We start from the raw sequence: 26,701 nt of genomic DNA on the forward strand, positions 1-26,701 counted from the left end.
TTTTAAAGAGGAACTTGTGAGAGTCAGGAACCCTGTAATACCTATCAGGTTTTTTGGGAGCAGGAGGTAAAGAGTCAGGGGCCAGGCTAGATTCCGAGAAGGCATCATCAACAATGTACAGTACAGGAGGGATAGCTAAAGGCCTGTGTTGGGGCAGGAGTAAGAAATCCCTAAGCCTCTTTTTGGAGTCAGAGTAATCCTGGCTTTCCCAGCGAAAATGTTCCCTAAGAGTATGCAAGGTTTCGCCAAAAGAGAAATCCTCTGGAGAGGAAAGCAGAGGGAATGGAGTCCTCTGCATCAGAATCCTCATAGGTAGATAAGTGTAAATCCTGGTCATCAGAGGAAACAGAAATTTCAGAGTCCTGATTAGAAGAATCAGAAGAAAAATCAGACCAAGATTTCTTAGAGGGGGAAGGGTGGCTTCCCCTGATTAGAGTAATAAGGTCTTCAGCCATTTTTATCATTTGTTTTTTAGGCATATGGGCCTGATCATTTGGTCCGGGCATCGGTTTTCTAGGCACGGATTGAGTTTTAGGCCTTGAAGAAGAAAATGGCGTTGGTTTAATATGTAAGTCAGTAGGCCTGAATACACCCTCAGAAGCCAGTGCCTGCACAGCGGCTCTGAACCCATGCAAGGTAGAGACATCCACAGGTTCCACAGTCGAAGAAGCATCTCGTGGCATACCGGACTCCGAATGGGTCTCAGTACAGGCCTGAGAATCTGAAGTACCAGGTATCAGAGGCTGCGAAAGCGCCTCACTGAGTACCGGCGAACTGGTGACTAGTTTAGGAGAAGCATCATAGGCAGCTTTGGACCTATGCGGTATGTCTCTGTCTTTATCTTTGCATTTTTTCGGAATGTCAGTAGTCAGGTGGCTTACAGAAGCCATTTCTGGATAATTAAACTGAGTTCCAAAATATTTAGAAACACAAATAAACTGAAGAATAGTTAGAGGTTTGAATAAGGCACAAAACCAACAGCGAGGTATGTCGTGGTCTGGGCCTAAGCAAGGAATGCTGTACGAATGAAAATCTTTGAGGTATTTGCTTTCCACAAAAAATACAATTGTTAACGTTTACTGACATTGGTTTAGAGCAAGAAAATGGTTCCCCAACGGGGTACTTAGCTTAGCTGAAGGCTTCGGTTCTGAAACTTGAAAACGAAAATTTCAGGAGTTGGCTGACCAGCACTTGTGAACTACTTCGGCTTCGGGCATCGCACAGCAAGAAAAACTGATGTAATGGTGTCGGCTGCATGCTTTAGACCCCTGACTACCTGACGTCATGGAAGATGAGACAGCAACCGACACAGGACCCAAGACTTTGATAATCAGGCCGACTGAGGGCTACTGCAAGTAGATAACCCAACTGTGATGACTGCAACAGTGAAACACGAAGAACATCACTACTGTTTATAAATCTAAAAAGATCAGTTGCTCCATTTCCCAGTAACATTTGACATGTAATATACAGTAGACTTCCTAGTTCATGAATATACCTGAATGCCCTTTTATACACATTTTCTTTCCTATTTTCATAAGCCACACTGTTTAATCATAAAGTCTGTACTGTAGATTTTGAAGAAAGAAAGGAAACATTTTAAAAAGACTTTGCAGGTACAGTACGGAGTAATTTCTGCATAAGTACATTTCACAAGTTGCTTTAGTAGCTAACAGTGTTTTTCCTGCCACTACATTTGGGCCTAGCACATAAAAAATTTAACGGTGTAACCAAAAGCAAGAGTGACACCAGCCACTCAGAAAAGAACCAGCCAAATAAGTTACACACAAAAGACTCTTCTCAAGGGTTCACCAACATGCAAAATGCATTAAGTTTAGTGTTCTTAACAAAAAAAAAAAAAAAAGGACTTCCTCAATAACTAGTTCAACATAGCAAATAGATCATAATAAATAAGAACAAAAGGCAATCACATCACCCGAAAGCACAAGTTGCATCAGATATAAATTACATTTTAAAAAGATTCCATAAATTTAAAAGCAGCAGAAAAACACTACCAGCTTCTGGAAAGTGACTAAGCAGATGGCAAGAAGCCCTATAAGGTTGTAAAGCAACAACAGAAAAATACTATAGTTGATAGACACCATTTATAACGAATGAAGGCAACAACCCGCTTACCAGTCCAGAGGTCAAAGGCAGATGGAAACAATACTTTTACAATAATTCAGAGTACAGAAAACTGCAAAGAAGCTGTACTACTGCAAACACAGCCAACAAGAGAGGAAGAAAAAGTACAGTTGTGTACCTACCATAAATGTAGATGTTCGAGTGTATTCACTGTTGCAGTCATTACTCTTGGGTTATCCTGCTGGCAGGCTACCCGCAGTCAGCCAGAATTCCAAAGTCTAGGTCCGGCGTCGGTTGCTGTCGCCTCTTCCTGATGTCAGTGCGCCAGGGGGTATAAAAGATGCAACAGACGCCATTTTCTTCAGTTTTTCTTGCACCGGATGTCAGGTGCCCCAAATTGGTAGGCTGAAAAATATATAAATAAGAAATGCATACACAAACATAACATTTCCTTCATCTACAAGCAAATACACCAGAAAGGTTGTATAGGATAGAGAAGTGCAGATAAGTCCTAGCAAAGAGAAGGGGGATGGTGGGTGGGTAACCTGGACTGCAGCAGTGAATACACTCTAACATCTACATTTATGGTAGGTACAAAACTGTACTATGTTCATCGTATTTCACTGTTGCAGTCATTACTCTTGGGTTGAATCCCAAAGCTGAGGAAGGGTGGCTGGGCTAAATAGAATTAGGAGAGGCTATGAGGCCCTGCAGAACTGCAGTGGCGAAGCCTGCTCTGGACTTAGAGTAGAGAGGCAAGTGGTAGTGCTTTGTAAAGGTGTGCACTGAACTCCAAGTTGCAGCCTCTAAGATTTCTTTGGTTGGTACTCCTCTGAGGAAGGCTGCTGAAGTGGCTGCTGCTCTGGTGGAATGAGGCCTAATGCCCTTAGGCACTGATTTGCCATGTTGAGAATAGCGGAAATGGATGCAATAGCCTATCCATTTAGAAATAGTCTGTTTTGAGATAGCCTTTCCTTGTGATCCTGCAGCATATGACACTAAAAGTTGCTCAGTCTTTCTGAAAGCTTTAGTTCTGTCCAAGTAGAAGCGCAACTGCCTGTGTATGTCCAAAGAATGCAGAATTTTCTCACCCTTGTTCTGTGGATTTGGGTAAAAGGTAGGCAAGTGAATGGTTTGATTGAGGGCCACACTGGACACCACCTTAGGCATAAATGTAGGGTTTGTCCTCAGAGAAACCCAGTCTGGATGAAAAATTATGAAAGTTTCCACAGCCATGAGTGCTTGTAACTCCAAGACTCGCCTTGCAGAGGTTATGACTAGGAGCAGAGCTGCTTTCCAGGATAAGAATTTAATATCCGCTGTTGATGCTGGCTCAAAAGGAGGCAGTGTGAGCTTTTCCAAAACAAAATTGAGGTCCCAGGCCAGAATTGGTGCTCTACTTGGAGGCCTAATGTTTTTGGCCCCTCTGAGGTACTGCCTTATTAAAGGATGAGAAAACATAGGTGGTTCTGTATTGTAATGTGCAGAAATGGCAGAGGCATGAATCTTAATTGATGAGAAACAAAGGCCTTTGTTCAGCATCTCAGTTAGGTATTGTAAAATCTGTGGAATGTTTGGTACAGACATGTCAATGGCTTGTTCCTGGTTCCAAGCACAGAATCTCTTCCATTTTTCTGCATAAGATTTTCTGGTACTGGGCCTCCTGGCCTCCAAGATAACATCCATAACAGCTTTTGAAAGAGGAGTTTTCTGAATGGCTACATTATCCGCCATGCTGCCAGATTTAAGGTCCTGAGGTGGCTGTGCAGGATCTGATTGTTTTGTTGGGTCAGCAGGTGAGAAGTTTGAGGCAATATCCATGCTGGACCTTAAGACAAGCTGATGCATCCGTTGTCAGTGTCTGTCTGGCTGTGGGTAAACTGAATGGCAGACCCTTGTTGTGGTGACAGGCTTCTGCCCACCATTGAAACTCCTGTTGTAGGCAGGGAATGAGTGCAATTACTGTCTCCAGGCTGTGGCAATGCTGAGCCCAAACACTTTTCAGATACCATTGTAGTTTCTTCATATGCAGTCTGGCATATGTAATTAGTAGAATGCAAAATGCCATGAAACCCAAGGCCTGCAGGATTTTCCTTGCAGATAAGTGGGTTTTTGTTACCAATTTCAGTAAGTAGTCAGTTGTTTTTCCTTGTCTGGCGTGAGATAAGCCATCTGGGCAGTTGTATTTAAGCTTGCACCCAGGAATATTATCTCTTGAGAGGGCACTAGTTTTGATTTCTTTTCATTTACTGTGTACCCTAGGCCAATTAGTAATATTTTTACAAATGCCAGATGCTTTAGAAGAGTGTCTTTGTTCGTTGCTTGAATTAGGCAGTCGTCCAAGTAGGGATATATTTGAATTCCTTTTGTCTGCAAAATGCAATTACTGGTGCCAGGCATTTTGTAAAGACCCTGGGCACAGTAGATAAGCCAAAGAGCAGTGCAGAGAATTGGTAATGCATTGAGCCAGCTATGAATCTGAGGTATCTTCTGCAAGATTGCCTGATTGGGACATGCAGGTATGCCTCTTTTAGGTCCAAAGTTACTAGCCAAGCCCTCTTGCCCAGCATGGGCAGTAGCTGCTGAAGAGTCAACATCTTGAATTTTGGAACTTCCAGAAACGTATTTAGTGTAGACAGGTCCAGAATTGGTATCCAGGTTTTGTCCTTCCTGGGTACTAGGAAAAGTCTGGAGTAAAATCCTTGCCACTGCTCTTGTTGTGGTACTTGCTGAATGGCCCTCATGCCCATGAGGGCTGTAATTTGTTTTTGTGCCTCTGCCCATTGATTGTGTGGCAGGTCTGGCATGCCCTTTGACCTTGGTAGAGTGTGAAAATGGAACCTGTAGCCTTGGGACACTATGTTCAGCACCCATTTGTCTTGGGTAACCATTTACCAATTTGATGAAAAAAGTGCTAGTTTTCCCCCTAAGGGGGCTGTCAAAAGAAAACTGCTTGGAACTGGTAGAGGAAAGTCATTGGGACTGTTTTCTGTAAGGCTGTGATTTGTCTTCTCTGCTTTTGGAGGTAGGAGCACCCCATTGTTTAGGCCTGTATGAGCCTTGGGGCTGAGATCTGCCTCTGGGACGCCTGTATCTGCCTCTTTGTGGTCTATCTGAGACTGGAAATGACCAATTTTTAGAAAGCCAGTTCCTGCTAAACCTGGGTGGCTGTACCTGTAAAAAATCCTTGACTGTCTGCATGGATTTTGCTTTATCCTCCATCTTTTTCAACACCTCTTCTGCTTTAGTACCAAACAAAGTATCATGCTGTAATGGTGCATCTAATAATTTTGCTTTAACATGATCAGGCAGATTTTATTCCTTTAACCAAGCATGCCTTCTAATAACAGAACCTGTAACAGCGGCCCTGCAAGAGGCCTCCAGTGAATCATAACCACATTGCAAAGTATGCTTTCTCACTTGTTCAGTTGCATGCAATAAATCCTGCAATTCCTTGTTCTCTGAACATTCAGTATTTGTCAACATTTTATGTTTAAGTAGTGACATTAAATATTGCTGATATTTAAGCATATGAAATTGACAATTTAATTTAAAGCCCTTACAGCCACGGTGGCAGAAGTGTATGCTTTTTTCCCCCATCTGTCCAGAGCCCTAGAATCCCTAACAGAGGGGACAGGTTTTTTTGCAGTGGAAGCTTTTACCCTCTTGGGACCCTGAGATATAGTTTCTGGGTCAGCAGCGGGGTTTTTGTATAGGAATTTATGAGAATCCAGGACCCTGTAGTATCTGTCTGGCTTAGCAGGTGCAGGGGGTAGAGAGTCAGGGGATAGTCCAGACTCTGAAAATACATCATCTACAATGTCTAGAACAGGTGGAAAAGCAAGGGGTGTGTGCTGAGGAAGAAGCAGGAAATCTCTGAGCCTTTTCTTAGACTCAGAATAGTCTTGGCTCTCCCACTGGAAATGCTCCCTCATAGTATGCAGTGTTTCCCCAAAAGAATAGTCCTCAGGAGGAGACGCTGAAGGAATGGATTCTTCAGCATCAGAATCCTCATAGGGAAGCATGGAGTAATCCTGCTCAGAAGAGGAATCAGAGGAAATAAATACCTGATCAGAAGAATCATACTCTGTCTCTTGCCTAGGCCTCTTATCAGGAGTGGGATGGGAACCCCTGATCAAAGTAATTAGGTCTTCGGCCATTTTGAGCATCTGTTTTTTAGACATGGAAGTCTGAATAGGAGAATGCTGTACTTGTTTCTTTGTCTTTAGAGGTGCTTTAGTCTTTGTCTTTGAAGCTGAGGATGGCTTAACATATAGTTGTGTGGGTCTGAAGACGCCCTCAGAAGCCGATGCCTGCTCAGCAGCTCCAGACCCATCTGAGGGATTGATTTCCGAGTGTCCCATACCTTGACTTTCCAGAGGCCCAGTCGGCTCCACGTGGGAGTCGGTAGCGGCCTGTGGCTCTGAGGTAGCAGGCGCCAGGGGCTGCGAAAGTGCCTCACTGAGAACCAGCGAACCAGCGACTGGCCTAGAAGAGGATTCGTCATCGGTTTTGGACCTCGGATGCCTATCCTTGTCCTTGCGTTTTTGTAAACTCCGATTGTCGGCTGTTCCGCCGGCATTATATAATTAAATCTTCGGCCAAAGTAATGAAATGCAAAATCAAACCGACGCTTGATAGTGCGTTGGTTGAATCTAGCACAAAACCAACAGCTAGCAACGTTGTGATCAGGGCCTAGGCAAGGAATACAGTAAGAGTGAAAATCCTTATGAGGTATTTGCTTCCCACAAGAAATACAATTGTTAACTTTTTCGGACATCGGTCTGGAGCAAGAAAAAGGTTTCCCCAACGGGGTACTTAGGTTTAATGAAGACTTTGGTTCTGAAATTCAGATTTGAAAATCTCAGGAGTCGGCTGACCGGCACTTGCGAGCTGCTTTTGCTTCGGGCACCGCATGGCAAGAAAGACTGAAGAAAACGGTGTCGGTTGCATCTTTTATACCCCTGGCGCACTGACATCAGGGAAGAGGCGACAGCAACCAACGCCGGACCTAGACTTTGGAATTCTGGCCAACTGCGGGTAGCCTGCCAGCAGGATAACCCAAGAGTAATGACTGCAACAGTGAAACACGATGAACATCCCCACCTAAGAAGCATGCACTAAACTATGAAAAAAAGAAGTCAAGGAATGTGGCATGCAATAGTCACAGCAAATATGATCATGCTGTTGGTTGTGCTAGGGGAGAAATTGCTCCTGAGGGTACTCAATGCAGTATGGAGAAAGGGAGGCATATCTCAGATGACTGAAGAATAAGGATTCCAAGTGCCAGTGTACAACAATAGGGGATACTCAACTGCAGATGTATCATGGTATCGGACTGCTGCTACACTGCAAGAAAATGCTGCCACTTGGGGGTGATAAACAAATATGTACAGTAGTAGAAAGCAAGGGAAATGAGCAGTTTGGATTCAGATCAGGATGCAGTCCAGTCAGTCAGATGTTAGGAGTGAGACAGATAATGGAGAAGCTGGACAGTGACAAAGAATCCAAATAGGCATTCTCAGATGTGGGGAAGGTATGCAACAAGATGCCAAGAAAGCTGATGTAGTTAGTCTTGTGATGGTGTAAAGATCTGGAAACATTAGAAGAATTAGCACAGGCTATGAAGAAGGATCAAATGCCAAGAAGAGTGTATGGATTCACAGAAGGGTTTCCCAATGGAAGCCGATGTGCATCAGGGTTTGGCTTTGAGCTTCCAAGTGCTAATACTGGTGATGGACTACATTAGAAAACAGATCAGAGGGGACAGATAAACAATTCTGCTCTATGCAGAAGATCTGGCACTACAAGCAAACACTGATCCAGAACTTCTGGAAATGACAGGGGGACAGAATCCAAAACTGACGTTACATGGGATGAAACAAGGTACAGACAAGACCTTAGTTATGGTAGCAAATATGAGGATTGGAAGAGGCTGTACATTGAGACAGATGTGGAAAACAGTGGAAGATGTTAAAAGCCTTGAGTACCTGGGAGGTATAGTTGAGGAGAAGGGAAGTCTGTACCAGGAGGTTGGAGCTAAAATCAGAGATGCTGTAGCCAAAAGGGACTATTGTGTTAGGGTAGTGTGTGATAGAATACCATCAAAGAAGATGAAAAGTAAGCTGAACAAAAAAAGAAGTTATGTACTCACCATAACATTCCATGTTTGTTGTCCATCTCATCATTCATTTTTACTTGGATGGGTTTGGAGCAGATCCTTGGCTCCGACTTGGCTGAATACACCAACTGAAAGTCTCAAACTTGGGTCGTGACAAGGTAGGTATCCCATGATACAGTGGTGCAACTCTCCAGATCTTGTTTGCTGATAACAGTAATAAGGACGAATATAATGGTATGACCCCAGGTCAAGGAGAAAAAAAGTACAGTTTTGTACCTACCATAAATGTAGATGTTCAAAGATCCACATTGCTGCAGTCATAACCTGTGGGTAAGTCCGCTGTCCTCGGTCGGTCCGAATACCAAAGTGTTAGGCTGGCGTCGGTCATGGTCGCTCAGATCTGACGTCAGTACGCCGTGGTACTAAAGCGCATGACCGATGCCATATCCTCAGTCTTTCTTGCCCCAGATGTCAGAAGGCCTTAAAAAGAAAGGCCATAGCCCAAAAAATAGAAAAATACCCAATCACCAAAATAGCAACAAAAGATACACCACAAACCACACAGCCACCCCAAACTACAGAGGGGAAGGAGGGAGGGTAAATTGGACTGCAGCAATGTGGATCTTCGAACATCTACATTTATGGTAGGTACAAAACTGTACTATGTTCTTCATCTCACATTGCTGCAGTCATAACCTGTGGGTAGAATCCCAAAGCAAAGGTAATGGGAGGTTGGTATAATCAGATAGCATTAGGAGCTACTAACATGCCCTGTAATACTGCAGTGGCAAACCCAGCCCTAGATTTGGAATAAAGAGGAAGATGGTAATGCTTAGAAAAAGTGTGCACTGAACTCCAGGTAGCTGCCTCCAAAATATCCTTAGTAGCCACTCCCTTAAAAAGCAGTAGAAGTGGCAGTAGCCCTAGTAGAATGAGGTCTGATTCCAGCGGAACCTCCTTACCATGATGAGAATAACAGAAGGCAATGCAATGCCCAATCCACTTAGAAATAGTTTGTTTTGTAACAGGCTTTCCTTGAGATCCCAAGGCAAAAGAAATGAATAACTGTTAGGACTGCCTGAACCCTTTAGTTCTGCTCAAATAATAACGTAACTGCCTGTGAATGTCCAAAGAATGCAAAATTTTCTCCCCCTTATTTTGGGGATCAGCATAAAAAGTAGGCAGATGAATAGATTGGTTTAAGGCCACATTAGAAACAACTTTAGGCATAAAAGTAGGATTAGTACGTAGTGAGACCCTGTCCTTATGGAATATCAGGAAAGGTTCAACTGCCATCAGAGCCTGTAATTCAGATACCCTTCTAGCAGACGTAATGGCCAACAAAAAAGCAGTCTTCCAAGACAAAAATTTCAACTCTGAAGTATCTGCAGGTTCAAAAGGAGATAAAGTGAGCTTTTCCAACACAAAATTGAGATCCCAGGGAGGAGTAGGAGCTCTACGTGGGGGTCTTATGTTCTTTGCCCCTCTAGGAAATTGCTTGAACAAAGGGTGAGAGAATAATGGCGGGTCACAGTCATAGTGAGCAGAAATGGCTGCAGCATGAACTTTTACAGAGGAGAAAGACAAACCTTTGTCTAATAATTCTGTAAGATACTGAAGTGAAACACTCAAATTAGGCACTGAAACATCAAAGCTTTTTGTTTCGCTCCAAAGAAAAAATCTCCTCCATTTATCAGCATAAACTTTCCTTGTACTAGGCCGTCTGGCCTCCAAAATGACATTCAAAACTTGTTGAGGAAGCTGCGACCCCCCAGGGTCTAAAACAGAATACGCCAGGCTGTCAGATGTAGGGACTGAACCCTGACATTGCGGAAATGATTGCTTGCCTGGGACAAAAGGTTTGGAATTAATGGCAAAGGCCAAGGAGGCTCCCGTACTAAAGTCCTCAGCAGAGGGTACCAGTGCTGACGTGGCCAATCTGGAGCTATCAGAATCATGCAAGGCTTGTCCTGCCTGACCTTCAGGAGCACCTTGGGAAGGAGAGGCAGAGGAGGAAAGGCACAAACGTGAAGGTTGTTCAAACTGAATGATAGAGCATCTACTTTCCAAGCTTTTGGGTGAAACAGCTTTGTGCAAAACTTTGGCAGCTGGTAATTCAGTGGAGAAGCGAACAGATCTATGTCTGGAGTCCCCCATGCCACCGTCAACTGTTGAAAAACATGAGGATCCAATTTCCACTCGTGGGGATCCACCATCTGTCTGCTCAAAACATCTGCTAAGGAGTTCTGTGCTCCTGGCAGAAACCTTGCCTGAAGGGTGAGATGCAAACTGAGAGCAGTCTCCCATAAAATCATAGCTTGTCTGCAAAGAGGGTATGAATGGGTACCCCTCTGCTTGTTGATGTACCACATGACTGTTGTGTTGTCTGTCTGAATCAACACTAGTCCTGGGCGAAGTAAATCCTTGAAAGCCATCAGTGCAAATTGGACTGCTAACATCTCCTTCATGTTGATATGCAAATGTTGAAGTCTGGCAGGCCACGTGTCTTGAACCCATTTTCCTTTGAAGTGTGCTCCCCAAGCCATGTCTGAGGCATCTGTCGTTAAGATCTGACTCACCTCTGGTCGGGTCACAGAGAGTCCCTTGTTTAGGTGACATTCCTGAGCCCACCACAAAAATTCCCTTTGGATGCAAGGTATCATCTGAATGACAGTGTCCAAATCGTGGCAGTGTTGAGTCCATACGCTTTTGAGATACCATTGTAGCTTCCTCATATGCAGTTTGGCATTGGGAAGCACTAGAATACAAGATGCCATGAACCCCAAGGCTTGAAGGACTGTCCTTGCAGTCAGCCTGGACCTTAGAGCCAATTGCTGGAAGTAAAGGGTAAGATTTCTTTGTTTGTCCGGGGTCAAAAATGCCATCTGAGAGGCTGTATTCAGTCTCACACCCAGAAAGCACATGTCCTGAGAGGGTACTAGACTGGACTTTGTTTCATTCACAGAATACCCTAGGCACCTTAACACTGTCATAACATACTGTAGATGGTGAAGTAGCTTGACTTTGTCTTGAGCCAGAATCAGGCAATCGTCCAAATAAGGATAAATTTGTATACCCCTTAACCTTAAGAAGGCTATTACCGGAGCCAGGACCTTTGTGAACACCCTGGGTGCAGTAGATAAGCCAAAGGGCAATGCAGAGAACTGATCATGTAAAGTCCCAGCCCGAAAGCGCAGGAACCTCCTGCAACTGGGCCTGATAGGAATGTGAAGATAAGCCTCTTTGAGATCCAGAGTTACCATCCAGTGATCCTTGTCTAAAAGAGGCAGAAGTTGTTGCAAAGTTAACATCTTGAATTTTGGGATGTCCAGGTATGTGTTGAGAATAGACAAATCCAGAATTGGCCTCCAAGTGTTTCCCTTCTTTGGTACAAGAAACAGACGAGAATAAAATCCTAGGCCTACGTCTGACGGAGGGACCTCCTGAATAGCCCCCATTTTTAGAAGTAAAGAAATCTGCTTGTGAGCCTCCACCTTTTGCTGAGAAGGAACATCTGGCATGCCTTTGAAAGGAGGCAAGGTGTGAAAGTAAAACTTGTAGCCTCGACCTATAATGTCCAACACCCATTTGTCCTGAGTGACTAAAAGCCAATTTTGCCTGAAGAGTGCCAACTTTCCTCCCAGAGGAGCTGCCAGACAGGAGGGATCTGGCAGCTGGAGATACAGGTCATTGGGTCTGTTTACGAAAAGGCTGGCCCCTGCCCTCACCAGAAGATTGTGCAGGGGAACTCCACGTCCTAGGCCTAAAAGAACCTTGAGCCTGAGCTCTGCCCCTACCACGCCTAGATCTGCCCCTAGACTGTAAATCAGAAGAAGGATAAGCCCATCCCTTAGTAGGCCAATTTCTGCTAAACTTAGGTGGCTGCACCTGTAAAATATCTTTTTAATAACTGTTTGCATAGATTTAGCTTTGTCTTCCATTTTCTTCAAAACTGACTCCACAGGTGAACCAAACAGAACTTCAGACTGAAGGGGAGCATCCAAAATTCGAGCTTTAACATGCTCTGACAAGTTCTGATCCTTAAGCCAGGCGTGTCTACGAAGAACTTATCCAGTGGCAGCCACCCTGGAAGAGGCCTGAAGAGCATCGAAACCACACTGCAAAGAATGCTTACCCACCTGATCAGAGGCATGAACTAAATCCTGCAATTCCTTACACTCAATGCCCTCTGCCAGAGCATCCACCTTAGATTTCAACTGACTTAGGAGAAAATTCTGGTACTTCAGCATATGAAACTGACAATTCAAAGCCCTCATTGCTAGAGTGGAAGAGGTATACACTTTTTTACCCCACCTATCCAAAGCTCTAGAGTCTTTATCCATGGGAACTGGATTCTTTACAACAGAAGCCCTGACACCCTTAGGACCCTGGCTAATAGTTTCTGGGTCAGCTCTCGGGCTCTTATACAAATATTTATGAGCCTCAGGTACTCTGTAATACCTGTCTGGCTTGACCGGGGCTGGAGGCAAAGAATCAGGATTAAGGGAAGCTTCAGAGAAAACATCCTGAACAACATCCAAAACAGGGGGTATATAGCCAAGGGCCTGTGCTGAGGTAAAAACAAAAATTCCCTAAGCCTCTTTCTAGAATCTGAGAAATCCTGACCTTCCCACTTAAAATGCTCTCTCATGGAATGCAGGGTTTCAGAAAAAGAAAAATCCTCTGGTGGGGAAGCAGAAGGACTAGAATCCTCTGCATCTGAATCAGAATAATGAGGAAAATCCTGAATGTCTTCATCCGAAGACTCCGAATAATCTGAGGAATGCTCCAATCCTTCCACCTCTGGCTCCACCCTAGGCCTCTTATCTGGAGGAGGCAAAGAACCCCTGATTAAGGTAATTAAATCTTCTGCCATTTTCAGCATATGCTTCTTAGGTACAGAACCTGCAGAACTAGGGCTGACGCCAGAGGAAGATAAACCAGGCCTGACCTTGGAAGGAACCTTAGAGACAGAAGCAGAAGGCCTAACCACCTTATGCAAAGAAGGGACTACAGAGACCTGAGAGGCCCCCTCAGCCTGCCCCGACTCCTGAGAGGCCACATCCTGTAAAACTAAAGGCTCCCCCTGAGACTCAACTGAAACCTCGGCCGGATCCACAGATTCCACCGTAATTTCTAAAGAACCGGCGTCCGTAACGGACGACTCATCCTGCTTGGACTTTAACGATTTGTCCTTACGCTTCTTAGTGGTAGCGGGCGTCGGAGGATCCGACGGCATATTGTAATTACACCGCTTACCGAAGACAAGCCTAGCACAATCTAACCTACGTTTAATGGTGCGCTTATTAAATCTAGCACAAAAGCGACACCCGACTACGTCGTGCTCAGGCCCCAAGCAAGGAATACAAAGAGAGTGGTAATCCCTATGAGGCATCTGTTTCCCACAAGAAATACAATTATTCACTTTTTCTGACATCCGGATTTAACTGAGGCAAGAAAAGACAAAAATATTCCCCAACGGGGTACTTAGCCCAACTTGGTCTTCTGTCTGAAACTCAAAATACGAAAATTTCAGGACGCCGAACGGCACTTGCAAAACGCTGCTTCTGCTTCGGACCATGCGGAAAGAAAGACTGAGGATATGGCGTCGGTCATGCGCTTTAGTACCACGGCGTACTGACGTCAGATCTGAGCGACCATGACCGACGCCAGCCTAACACTTTGGTATTCGGGCCGACCGAGGACAGCGGACTACCCACAGGTTATGACTGCAGCAATGTGAGATGAAGAACATCAAAGAGTCAAAGGAGCTCATGCATAAGAGGAAAGGTCACCACCAGGTCCTGTAGGAGTCCTTGGATGGGTAAAGGAGGGGGGATCGTAAGAATCAATGGTGAGATGGACAACAAACATGGAACGTTACAGTGAGTACATAACTTCTTTATGTTATGTTGTCATATCTCGCCTTCATTCTTACTTGAATGGGACAGTGTCCCTAGCATCTTTTTCCTGGGCGGCTTACAACAGTAGGGTTGCCACCTTCCTTTGTGGCGAAAACCGAAGTAAAGCCACACCTCTCACGTCACCAGTAACCCCCCACATTCCACCCATTTTGTGACGTCGCAATGACATCACTCGGCGGGGAGCACCCTCTTTTTTCATTCCTGCTGGCTGCTTTCGGCTGATTTACTATGCTTTTCTGTAATAAAAAAAAAAAAAAAGCATAGTAAATCAGCCGATTTTCAAACTCCGATAGTCTGTTTCCTTTTTGAAACAGAATACAGTTTGTACAGTGTTTTCCAGACTACCAGAGAATCAGTTTGATTTCTGGATAGTCCGGAAAAAAAAAATGGAGGGGTGGCAACCCTATACAGGAGAACACCTTTGAGCACAGTGGAACCAAAGGAGCCCCTGTCCCTGGGGGCCAAATCAACTTTGTAATGATGGATAAATGTGTGAGGATTAGCCCATGTAGTGGCAGCACAAACACTGTCCATAGACATTCTGGCCTGGAAATCGGAGGATGTTGCTAATGCTTGGGTTGAGTGACCTCTAATTCTGAAGGGTAAATTTCTATTATTGGAGGTGTACATAAAGGTGATAGAACTTGAAAGCCAATTTGAAAGGGTGACTTTAGACACTGGTATACCCTTTTTTGCCTCAGAGAAAGAGATGAATAATTGGTCAGATTTCCTGAAATCTTTAGTTATATGCAAATACAATCTGAGCGGTCTATGCACTTCCAATTGGTGGGGTTTATACTCTGCCTTGTTACTATGATTGGGAAAAAACGCCGGGAGCTCAACAGATTGATTCATATTGGATTGAGAGCAAACCTTAGGTATAAAGGACGGATTAGTTCATAGCAATACCCTATCCTTATGGAAAATCAGATATGGTGGTCTGATTGATAGTGCTTGCAACTCTGAAACTCTTCTGGCAGATGTTACAGCTACTAGAAGGATGGTCTTCCAGGAAAGAAATTTGAGGTCACAAGATGAAGAGGGCTCGAACGGTGACAATGTTAGTTGAGACAGGACAAAATTTAAAACTCAAGGGGAGAGTGGTTCTTTAAAAGGATGTCTCAACAAGGAAGTGCCTTTTAAAAATGCTTTACACTACCTGTGTGACATTAGGTTAGGAGTATGCTCACCAATGTGGAAATTCAAGATTGCAGACAGCTGAACTCTGTCACTGCAGCCGAGCTTTGCCAGAAGAGTTCTGCAAGAAATTCCAAAATGGATTGAATTGGAGCAGAAAATGGGTCAAAGTTTTAGTTTCCGCCCAGTGAGAGAACCTCTTTCATTTGCTAGTATATAGTTTTCTAGTAGAATCTTTATGAGAGGATATCAATATGCGTTTCACTGCTAGAGTGAAGTTCTGAAGCCTGACTAAGTTGGGAAGTGGAGCAGCCATGCTGTCAAGTTGAGGGTGTGGAGAGAAAGATGAAATGTTCCCGACATATGTGTCAGAAGATCTAGAACTGGCTTGTTGGAGTAGATGCTTGGTGGTGGCAGTTAGGAGCCAGTCGTCCTGATATGGAAACACTTGGACTCTAAGACGTCTCAAGTGAGCCATTACTACTGCCAAGCATTTGGTGAATACTCTGGGGGCTGTAGTGAGTCCAAAGGACAGAGCTCGGAACTGATAAAGACTGGCTCCCAGCTGAAACTGTAAATGACTCCTTGACACACTGTCCACTTTTATGTGGTAGTACGCATCTTGGAGGTCTAATGAGCACATCCAATCGTCTTTCCCTAAGAAGGGAAGTATTGACTGCAGTGTCACCATTTGGAACTTGGACTTTTTGACAGATTCGTTCAGTCTGCTGAGATCCAATATGGGTCTCCAGTCCTCTGTTCTTTTTGGCACCAAAAAGAATCTTGAGTAAGTTCCGAATCCTACTTGGTCTGCAGGGACTTTTTGGATGACTCTTTTGTCTAGCAACTTTTGGATTTCTATAGATGCTTGCTCCCTTAGATTGGGTGAAACATATGAGATTGTTCTGATGTGTGGGACAGGATGGCAAAAGGGAATGGAATATCTTCTGGATAGTATTCTTTGTACCCACTTGTCTTTTGTAATATGGAATGGAATTATCCTCTGGATATTATTCTTTGTACCCACTTGTCTTTTGTAATATTTTGATAGGCTTCTGGGTACAAAGATAAACGTCCCTCGACTGCCTCCAGAGTAGAGCAGATGGGTCTCCTTTCAGGAGCACTGGTAGGGATGTCTGCTGTCTGCGAAAAGAATCACGGTCACCCTGGTTTTGCGGACTCCCTCTGCCTCTAGGATGATGTCTACCATTGTTGCCTCCCCCTCTGCCACTGTGGAAGGATTCACCTCATATGTCTTGGAAAGCTCCCTGGGATCTTTTGAACCACATTTTCCCACTCTTCTGACATTTAGGGTAAGGTCTTGAAGGTACTGAAAAATGTACTAAATGGAAGAGAGAGTTTTCCCTTCCTGCTCGCATCTGGTGAGTGTGTCTTTAATTTTGGGTCCAAAAAGTGAGAAACCATTAAAAGGGGCATTAGTAAAGGTAGGCTTAAAAGGTTCCACAAAATTACAAACAAATGAAATAAGCCAAATGGCAAAGTTCAGACTATCTCAGATGAAAAAATCGGCACAATTACTGTATTAAAATCACCACGTACTTTTACTGACAAAAATAATAAAATGGTAAGTGCTTTCATTTAAAACAGTGTTAAACTTCAGACATTCAACATTACTTTATTCCCATTTAAATAATGCATCTCTCATTCTGATTGGATCACGTCATTTAACATGTCACATGCTTAATCATTCATTTTATATGTATTTAGAAGCCACAATGCCTTAAAACAGATCTTATAAATCCCCTTTGCAATACATACTTTAACCTTAACATATTATTCCATTATTATAAACTTTTTCACTGCTTAGTATTCCATTATTATTATTTATTATTTTATTTTGTCCCTTTTCAATGCTTTTAACTTGAGGATTGGAGCAACTGAGCTACGTTCATTTATACCAGACCAGCTATCTGCTTGTAGCCTTACTACTATCTACTTAAGTATCAAAATGAGAATCCTATTAACATGTCTAAAGGAATGAAGACGTGGAACATGCAATTTGTGTCATAAAGTAGCGATAGGAGAAGAATTTACTATTAATAATAGAAAATATCAAATAAAAGGGAAATCTAGTTGTAGTTCGAAAGCAGTTGCATACCTTGGGAAGTGTAAGTCATGCTCAGCCTTTTACATCTGCAAAACTGAGAGGAAGTTCTCTCAGAGAATATATGAGCATGAGTACGCCATTAGGAAACACAACTCAAATAATGCTTTAGCAAAACATATAATGGACAATGAGGGACATCAATTTAGTTATACTATTACTGACAGTGTATCTATAAATGATAGAAAGGCTTGGGGGTTTTTAGAACTAAAAGAATTACAATGCCAAGTAAGACTACAAGCAGATAGCTGGCCTGGTATAAATGAACGTAGCTCGATCGCTCCAATCCTCAAGTTAAAATCATTACAAATGGACAAAATAAAATAATAGATAATAATGGAATACCAAGCAGTTAAAAAGTTTATAATAATGGAATAATATGTTAAGGTTAAAGTATGTATTGCAAAGGGGATTTGTAAGATCTGTTTTAAGGCACTGTGGCTTCAAAATACATATAAAATGAATGACTGTGTGACATGTTAAATGACGTGACCCAATCAGAATGAAAGATGCATTATTTAAATGAGAATAAAGTAATGTTTATGGTCTGATGAAGTTTAACACTGTTTTAAACAAAAGCGCTCACAATTTTATTATTTTTGTCAAAAGTACGTGATGATTTTAATACAGTAATTGTGCTGATTTTTTTTATCTGGGATAGTCTGAACTTTGCCATTTGGCTTATTTTGTTTGTTTGTGCTTTTTGGATTGTATTCATTCCACAAAATTACACAAGCGCATCCAGGAGTGTCTCCTCAGGGAAACTCCTGAACCCGCTGCTCTACTCGCTCCATCCGCTGCATATGATATCAGTCTCATGGAGGAGTTGACGATGGAATTTAAGGTGGACAGCTGGGAAGAGACTTTCTCTGCCACCCTGCAGCCAATAAACCTTGTAGAGTATCTCCTAGCTCCTTCAGAAGATCTCTTTGTAACCTAGCATAGTGTGTGAGGTAGTTTAGCGATCTGAGTGTAAAAGCCGTTGATGAAAGATATGCTTCCCATATGTGTCCATCGTTCGAGAATCTTTGTTCAGAGGATGAACAGATGAGGATGTTTCAGAAAGTTCCTTCTTGGTGGCTGCTGCCACCATCAAAGCATCTACAGACACACCTTTTGTAAGAAAATCTTTTCCAGTGGGGGCTGACAAAAACTTGTTTGGCCTCCGAGGGACTGGTTCCATACTGTTAGGTGACTCCCACTCCTTTCGACTGATTAACTCCATTAGCTCATCAAAAGGCAAAGACATCCAGGAGGCTGAAGGTTAATATCGAAAGGCCTTCAGGTACACTGACTCCTCATCAGAAGGGGTGATGGTTTTCCAGCTGCCTCTCTGTTTTAGGATCTCAAGGATATCTGCAAAAGAGACATCTTCAGAGGATGACTGTGGGGACCCTCCTGACTCCTCAAGGTCAGTGTCTGGGGAGTCTATATGCTTCCTCTTGCATGTCCTCTTCCGAGGGGGTTCCTCAGAAGGGTATTCTGGGGAAGCCTCGAATGAGAGGGGTTCTCCCAATGGGTACCTGAGGCTCTGAATCTCTGCTGTCCTGTGGATGGGGTGATGCCGAGACAGTAGCCAGTGCTTTGGGGGGACAAATGCCAGTATCCTTGTGTAGAGCTGTAGAGAGGGACAGCACACTCATCAGCTTGAAAGCAGAACCCACTGGTTTTGAGGATACCTCCGGCTCTGAGGAAACAGAGGACACCCCTGGCTCCAGATAGACTGGCTCTGAAGCTGATATAGGAGCCGAGCTCACCCGAGCCGATTCACCGAGAGGTAGACTCATAATTGAAGAAACCTGGGTCCAAGCGTCCCCCTCGGGGCTGACTGGAGAACTTTAGACACCCCAGATGACACAGAGTGTCGGAGCAGATATCGGTTCTGGAATCTCCCAAGGGGGTCCCGAAACCGATGGGTCTACAGCAAGTGGTACTTGGCACTCCGGCTCTGAAGATCCAGCTTGTCTCGGAGGAGGAATGACAGTGGATGTAACAGTCTTAGAAGGCTCCAAAACCAGTTGGGTTGGAGCGGAGAACAATTTTGCCAGTGCCGGCGACTTCAATAGTCTGCGTACCACCTGCTCCACTTCATCAGATTGGCTCCTAGAGGACCTGGAGGACAGAGTTGGTGAACGAGATCTCAAAGTAGGGTAGACCGGTGTAATTTCAATGGACCGGCTCAGAGACACGTTTTTTTTTTTGGTTCCAAAGACCTTGGAGCCAAAGAACCAGGTTTGTCAATAATAACCTCCGTCGGTTCCGAAGGTTGTGGAGCAGAGGAGGTTGATGGTTGAGAAACTTTTGACAATTTTTCAGGAGGCTCTGACTGAGCCAAACAGACAGGAGAAGGCCTTTTGGTTGGTTTATCCCTCTTAGAAGAAGAAGAGACGAAGAAGAAGAAGCACTCTGTACAGCTTCCTCAAAGGTCGATTTCAAGAGTCCTTTGACAATCAATTTATTTTTCCTTTCCTGCAACACACGTGCACTAAAGGAGTGGCAGAAAGTGCAATTTTCTTGGTGATGGACAGCTCCTAAACAATAAACATACATGCTATGTTCATCTGTAATAGACATTTTTGGGCGCATTTTTGACATTTCTTAAAGCCCAAAGGCTTATGCTCTTTCTCCCTAGTCTCTTTGGACATGTTAGGAAAGAAAAAAGTCCTATAACAATTAAAAACACCAACTAAAAATCACACTACTTCTAGAAAAAATATTAACACGCTAATTTAACACAGCGCACGTTTAGTGAATATAAACAGAAATAGCCTTGCTCTAACTAAAACGAGGACTAGGACCTCTAATTTAAATTGACTTAGTAAGCTATAATAAAAGGAGAGGCAGAATACACTAATACTACTAGCCCTCTAACTAAAACGGGCAATTAGCTCTCTAACTTAAATGAGCTAATGAACTAGCCAATTAAGTAATTAACGAAGTGACTAGAAATACATACACACTAAAACGCAATTTTAAGAGCTCCACTACAGAAAGATAAACTACGGGATACAAAGTACAGGCCTGCAAAAAATGACGGCCAAGAAGTAGCACACAGTGGAAAAAAAGGAGATAAACTTAAGACACACACTAAAGCTAAGCTTTAAAAAGGTCATAGCGCTCAGTAAACTAACTAATCTCTAAATTCTAACTAGTTTTAAATTCTAGACAGCAAAAGACAAAAAAACTTAGCCACGACCAAGAAAAGAACATCCAACCTCGTAAAGCGGCACAAGAGATCTGCAGAGTTTCACCACTGTGTCATGGGATACTTACCTTGCCATGAGCCAAGTTTGAGACTTCCAGCTAGTCCATTTGGTTGAGTCGGAGGTGAGTATCGGCTTCGAACCCATCCAAGTAAGAATGAAGGTGAGCTAGGACAACATAACATCAATGGCTCAACCAGTGCTTCTCTTGGCACAGAAACCTAGGCAGTGAAGGCAAAACAGCTGAGGAAACTGACAAGAAATGATTAAGAGGAGTATCAGGATGCACACACTGTGGGACAGACAAACCAAAATAAAAAAACAATGACAGAGTGGAGGCAAAAGTAGTCTAAGGTGAAGGAAAGATCTAAGACAACCGATTACAGTGTTGCTGTCACATGAGCAGGACAACAATGACTTGGGGAAGAAAATCGAAGACAAGGACATCAAGTCACAGGATGACTGGACAGATGGCATGACAGAAGATCTGTGAAAATCAGGCATGATTACTGAAGACAAATGTGGCTCTGAATTGAGAGAGGTGGCAACAGATGACATGATTCCTTCAACCCATGGAAAAAATGTGGGTTGATGATATAGCCATGGTTTGAAATTTCAAATCACAAATTCGTACAGGAGACCAGCTTTTTTAGATGAAGACACGGCAATAAAAATGAGTCTGTGTTGCTGTAAACACTAACTCAAAGCCCAAAAGAGATAACATTACAGTGAACTAATTTACAGTCTATTTGCAGTCGTGGTAAATCTGTAAATTAGTATAGCCAATTTTGTTTCACTGAAGTATAAGCTACATTTACTCTTGCTTATGTAAAACAGTTCTCTGCTGTTCTACAAGGTTGTTTACCCTGAAATATGCGAGGCAGTGGTCATATTTACAAGAAATCTATGTCTTTATAAAAGCTACAGTTCTAGTCAAATTATGCCGACGTTTACTATGAAAATGGTGATCGGACCTCGTTCGAGTTTTGTAAGTCCGAATCCCTAATTTGACATTAGGAAATAATGAAAAACTAAATGTTGAAATGCATAACAGTAAATGCTCTCTATCATTCGCTGTTGTGAATTTCAACATTTTGAATGCAGATCGCTCTAGTGGGGATCGGGAAATGTACCCTTTCCCTCACTGTAGTGCGATCTCGGAGTTTGTATATATAAGAAGCAGGGGGTGTGGGGGTGCAGAGGGACTTGCCCCCCTGCAAAAACGTTCATTGCTGTTGGTATTTTCGATAAAGTCAACATTTTTGAGATGTTGACTTTTTTGAAATACCCTGCTTTGGTCTTTTGTTTATTCTATAATTTGATTTCTGATATTCTGATTCAGAAATCTGATAACTCACCCAATGTCAGTGTGACATTTTGATAGTAAACCTTATGCAGCATATATTTAGCTTTTTTCTCCCCAAAATTAAAAGTAAGTAAACTGTTCCACAGCCAGCAGGATTCATGTACTGAAATGCAAAGTTAATTTTAAGATTGGTGATAAGGGGAACATAGAACATCTAAGTCGAGCACAGTCTGAGTCCTCATTAACACCACACACATGCTATGTGAGAGATCACATAACCTTCCATCCTATGTCTGGGGAAGAAGAAGTACTTGTGTGCAGTAAGTAAATTCAGCAAATAATGTTTGTGAAGCTGGTAAGGTTTGATGACTGTGGGATAAATATCCCCACATTGGGTGCTACGATTCACATTTTAGTAATGACACTAATGAGCAGGTAGGGGATCTCCCCAATATAATGGCCAGTTACCTAAGTTAGTAATGAATATCACCTTGGGTCATTTCTAAAATGGGACTAACCTGGTCAATAAAATGTAAGCATTTAAATAAATACTGCTGGTAAGAGTAATGGCAGAAAAGAGGTGGTTAGTTAGCTCCAGTACACTAAACTAAAAGATGACTAAACTGAAAGGTTCGTAATCTTTTTTTTCCTTTTGAAAAGATTTGAGTTAGTTAAAAATGTATTTTTATAAACAAGACATCTACTCATTTTAGACCTTACTGTACATACTAACATATTCTGATACCACTTCCTAGTGATTTTAAAGCAGATTCTCTTAAGTATGCATGCACAAAAAAGTGTGCAAGAAATAGGGACCTTTAAAGAGTCTACCTGTAATGAAGCCCTTCCCTTGCCACTGATGTGTACTGAACAATAATTATTCCATTATGGTCACATGATTACTTTCCACAACCTTCTTGCCAATTCATAACTCTTACCTTCTCCTTCAAAATGTTCTCCAGGTTACCTTGTAGATTCGTAACCAGACTCTCATACTCTGCTAACTTTTCAGCATTCTCCAACAGTTCTTTTTCAAGTCTGCTGCTTTCCTGGTTAAAAAGAAAAAATACTGTTGTATACAGCATGTCACATTATAGTGGTTATTACCCAACCTACCTAAGTATTCGTTTAGAAAACAGAGATAATCCAAAAGTCTGGTATCCCACCTGTGGCTCAGAAGGTGACAGGACTAATAAGAAACAGAGTACAGATGATTAGTCCACACTCTGTCTCTCTCTCTCTCTGATAACATTCCTGTGGGAGGAAAAAGATGCCTTGTTGCAGATAGATGGACAAGTGTTCTTGTTCTTATAAACTTCAATAAGGCATCTTTAGTCCTCCCACAGGGACAGCATCAGAGGCCAGCTAAAGGGATTTTATGTGTGTACACAATTAAATGGTCTTCTTCCAACATATATTCACAAATCAATAAATGCAAAGTAAAATCTGTCTCTGGTCAACACAGTTTCTCAGTACTGTAACCATTAAAGCTGATTTCACTTAACTTCATCAAGGTTTTACACAAACAAGCTGATATCATTTTTAAGTACAGTTGTGTACACTTACCATAAATGTAGATGTTTGAGTGCATTCACTGTTGCAGTCATCACCTGTGGGTTACCCCTGCTGTGGTAGCCCTCAGCCAGCCCGAATACCAGAGTCAATGTTTTTCTGCGCCTGTAATCTGACATCAGGTTGTCAGTGCTATACAGCAAGACAGCCGATGCCATTACATCAGTTTTTCTTGCCCTAACCCGTTAGAAGCACAAGGAAATATGGTAAAGTGGTCCTGGTGGCTAAAAGCCCCCATAAAAAGCTTATGTCCCCCTAAGGAAAGAGGATATAAGGGGGGAGGAGGGAGGGAGACCAGGACTGCAATAGTGAATGCACTTGAACATCTACATTTATGGTAAAGTGTACACAACTGTACTATGTTATTCGTGTTTCACTGTTGCAGTCATCATATGTGGGAGGATTCCAAAGGTGAGGAGAGGGGTGGAAGGATTAGAGAAAGACCTAGGCATGGGTCAGCATGACCTACAAAACTGCAGAGGCAAACCCAGCCCTAGCCTTAGAGAAATGAGGCAGGTGGTAATGCTTTGTAAAGGTATGGACAGAGGTCCAGGTGGCAGCTTCCAAGATGTCCCTGGTGGGAACTCCTCTGAGGAATGCTGTGGAAGTGGAGGCTGACCTAGTGGAATGGGTATGAATACACTTAGGGGGTGGTTTCCCATGTAGTCTGTAGCAGAAATGGATACAGTATGATATCCATTTGGAAATGGTTTGCTTGAAAACGGGCTTCCCCTCTGCTACTGGGGCAAAGCTGATAAGAAGCTGGTCTGTTTTTCTGAAGGGTTTAGTATGGTCCAGGTAGTACCTGAGCTGTCTGTGCATGTCTAGTGAGTGCAGAATTCTTTCCCCCTTGTTTTGAGTGTTAGGAAAGAAGATGGGTAGATGTATGCTTGGTTGAGGGTCACATCAGTTACCACCTTGGGCATAAAGAAGGGGTTAGTTCTCAGGCAGACCCTGTCTGCATGGAAAACGATAAAGGGCTCAACGGCCATGAGTGCCTGAAGTTCTGAAACCCTTCTGGCTGAGGTGATAGCTAGTAGGAAAGTAGTCTTCTAGGAGAGGTATCTCCATTCTGCTGAAGCAGTAGGTTCGAATGGTGATAAGGTTAGTTTTTCTAAAACATAATTCTAGTCCCAGGCTGGTGTGGGTAGCCTTCTGTGAGATCTGATATTAGAAGCCCCTCTGAGGAATTGTTTAATCAAAGGATGTGAGAGGAGGGGCTGGTCTGTATCGAAATGAGATGAAATGATTGAGGCATGAAAACAATCAGCCATACTCAGTATTGAACCCGGATGACATACACCACAGTTACAGCAATTTACCACTAGGCCAGCTTAGCTGTGATTTTAATAAAAGAGAAGGAGAGGCCACTAGTGAGTAACTCAGCTAGGTAGTCCAGGATAAGAGGGATGGAAGGTTATGAGGTACTGCCCCCTCTGAGCTGGCTCCAAGAGCAGAATCTTTTCTATTTCCCTGCATAAGATTTTCTGGTGCTGGCCCTTCTGGCCTCTGTGATAATGTCTGGGACCTGTTTGTTTTTAAAGTATTAGCCATGCTGACAGTTAGGATCTGCAAGTCTGGGTGCAGCATCCCCCCCACCTGGGTCAAGAGGTATGAGATCAGGGGAAGCTGCCTGGGAGGCTGTAATGTCAGGCTGCACAGTAAGGGGTACCAATGCTGTCTGGGCCAGTCTGGAGCAAGGAGGATGGCCTTGGGTCTCTCCTCCCTTATCTTCATCAGTACCTTGGGAATAAGAGGCAGAGGAGGGAATGCGTACACAGAGGGAGTTCCAGGGGAAGGTCAAGGCATCCACCTTCCACACTAGGTGGTGATACTCCCTGGTAAAGAATTTTTTCAGCTGGTGGTTGAGGTGCGAAGCAAAGAGATTCACCTCCGGAGTTCCCCACTCCTGAATGACTTGCAAAAAGAGCTGCCATTCGTGGGGGGCCAGTAAGTTTCTGCTTTGGTGGTCTGCCAGGGTGTTATTGATCCCTGGTAGGTATTGGGCAATTAGGTGTAATCCCATGGAGGAGGCTGTCAGCCAGAGGTTCGTGGCTAGGCTGCACAGAGGGTAAGACTGAGTCCCTCCCTGTCTGATGATGTACCACATTACTGTGGTGTTGTCTGTTTTGATAAGGAAAACCCCTGGCCAGATATGGGGTTTGAAGGATGTCAGAGCCTTTTGTACTGCCATCATTTCCTTCTGACTGATGTGTAAGGGAAGGTGCTGGGCATCCCAAGGACCTTGAATGCACCTGCCTGATAGGTAAGCGCCCCAAGCAATGTCTGAGCCGTTGGTGGTGATTGTCTGCCCGGTAGGGCAGAGGATTAAGGGAAGACCCTTATTTTTGGCACAAGCCCCTGCCCACCAGAGAAACTCGGCCTTTATACAGGGTACCAGAGGGAGAGAGGTCTCTAGAAGCTGAAAGTGCTGACACCAAAGGTTATTTAGATACCACTGAAGTTTCCTCATGTGAAGCCTGGCAAGGGGAATTAGAATGATGCAAGATGCCATGTACCCCAATGCTTGCAGGAATTTCCTCACAGTGAGGTGACTTCTGGAAGCCAGCTGGGTAAAGTAAAGAGACAGGAAGCTCTGCTTTTCTTGGGGATAGGAAGGCTATTTGGGATGCTGTGTCTAGCAGTGCTCCCAAGAAAATGATCTTCCTGGAGGGTGTTTGCTTTGATTTATTCTCGTTGATGGTGAACCCTAGGGAAATTAAGAGGGTTCTGACAAACAGAAGGTCCTGGAGCAGCTTTTCTTTGCAATCTGCCTGAATGAGGCAGTCATCCAGATAAGGGTAAATCTGTATATTTCTCTGTCTGAAAAATGCTATGGCTGGAGCTAAGCATTTGGTGAATACTTTGAGTGCCATAGATAAGTTAAAGGGTAGTACAGAGAACTGAAAATATTGAAAGCCTGCTCTGAAGTGCAGGAATTTCCTGCACAATTCCCTGATGGGGATGTGGAGGTATGCATCTTTTAGGTCTAGGGTCACTAGCCAGGCATTTTTTGTCAGCATAGGCAGCGGCTGCTGCAAAGATAGCATTTTGAATTTGGGGACAGCCAGGGAGGTGTTCAGAATGGATAGATCCAGGATGGGGCATCAAGTGCCCTCTTTTCTGGGAACAAGGAATAGTCTGGAATAAAAGCCTTTGCCTGTTTGATCTGAGGGGACAGGAAAAGATTCTGCTCCTGGAGCCAGTGCAGAGGGGGCCCTGGGATAT

The 26,701-nt window shown here is 43.5% G+C and overlaps 1 protein-coding gene across 1 annotated transcript in view; it reads right to left on the reverse strand.

Annotated features, from left to right (window-relative positions):
* NIN (ninein) overlaps positions 1-26,701 on the reverse strand; it is a gene marked incomplete in the record, with an annotated part of 1,258,852 nt that overhangs the window by 473,910 nt on the left and 758,241 nt on the right. The window contains 1 exon segment of the mRNA XM_044074306.1: positions 22,840-22,950. Coding sequence (XP_043930241.1) covers positions 22,840-22,950 — 111 coding nt within the window.

This window comes from Protopterus annectens, chromosome 6.part0 (assembly GCF_019279795.1).
Source record: "Protopterus annectens isolate FY-2018-M chromosome 6.part0, PAN1.0, whole genome shotgun sequence".
Classification (NCBI taxonomy): domain Eukaryota; kingdom Metazoa; phylum Chordata; order Ceratodontiformes; family Protopteridae; genus Protopterus; species Protopterus annectens.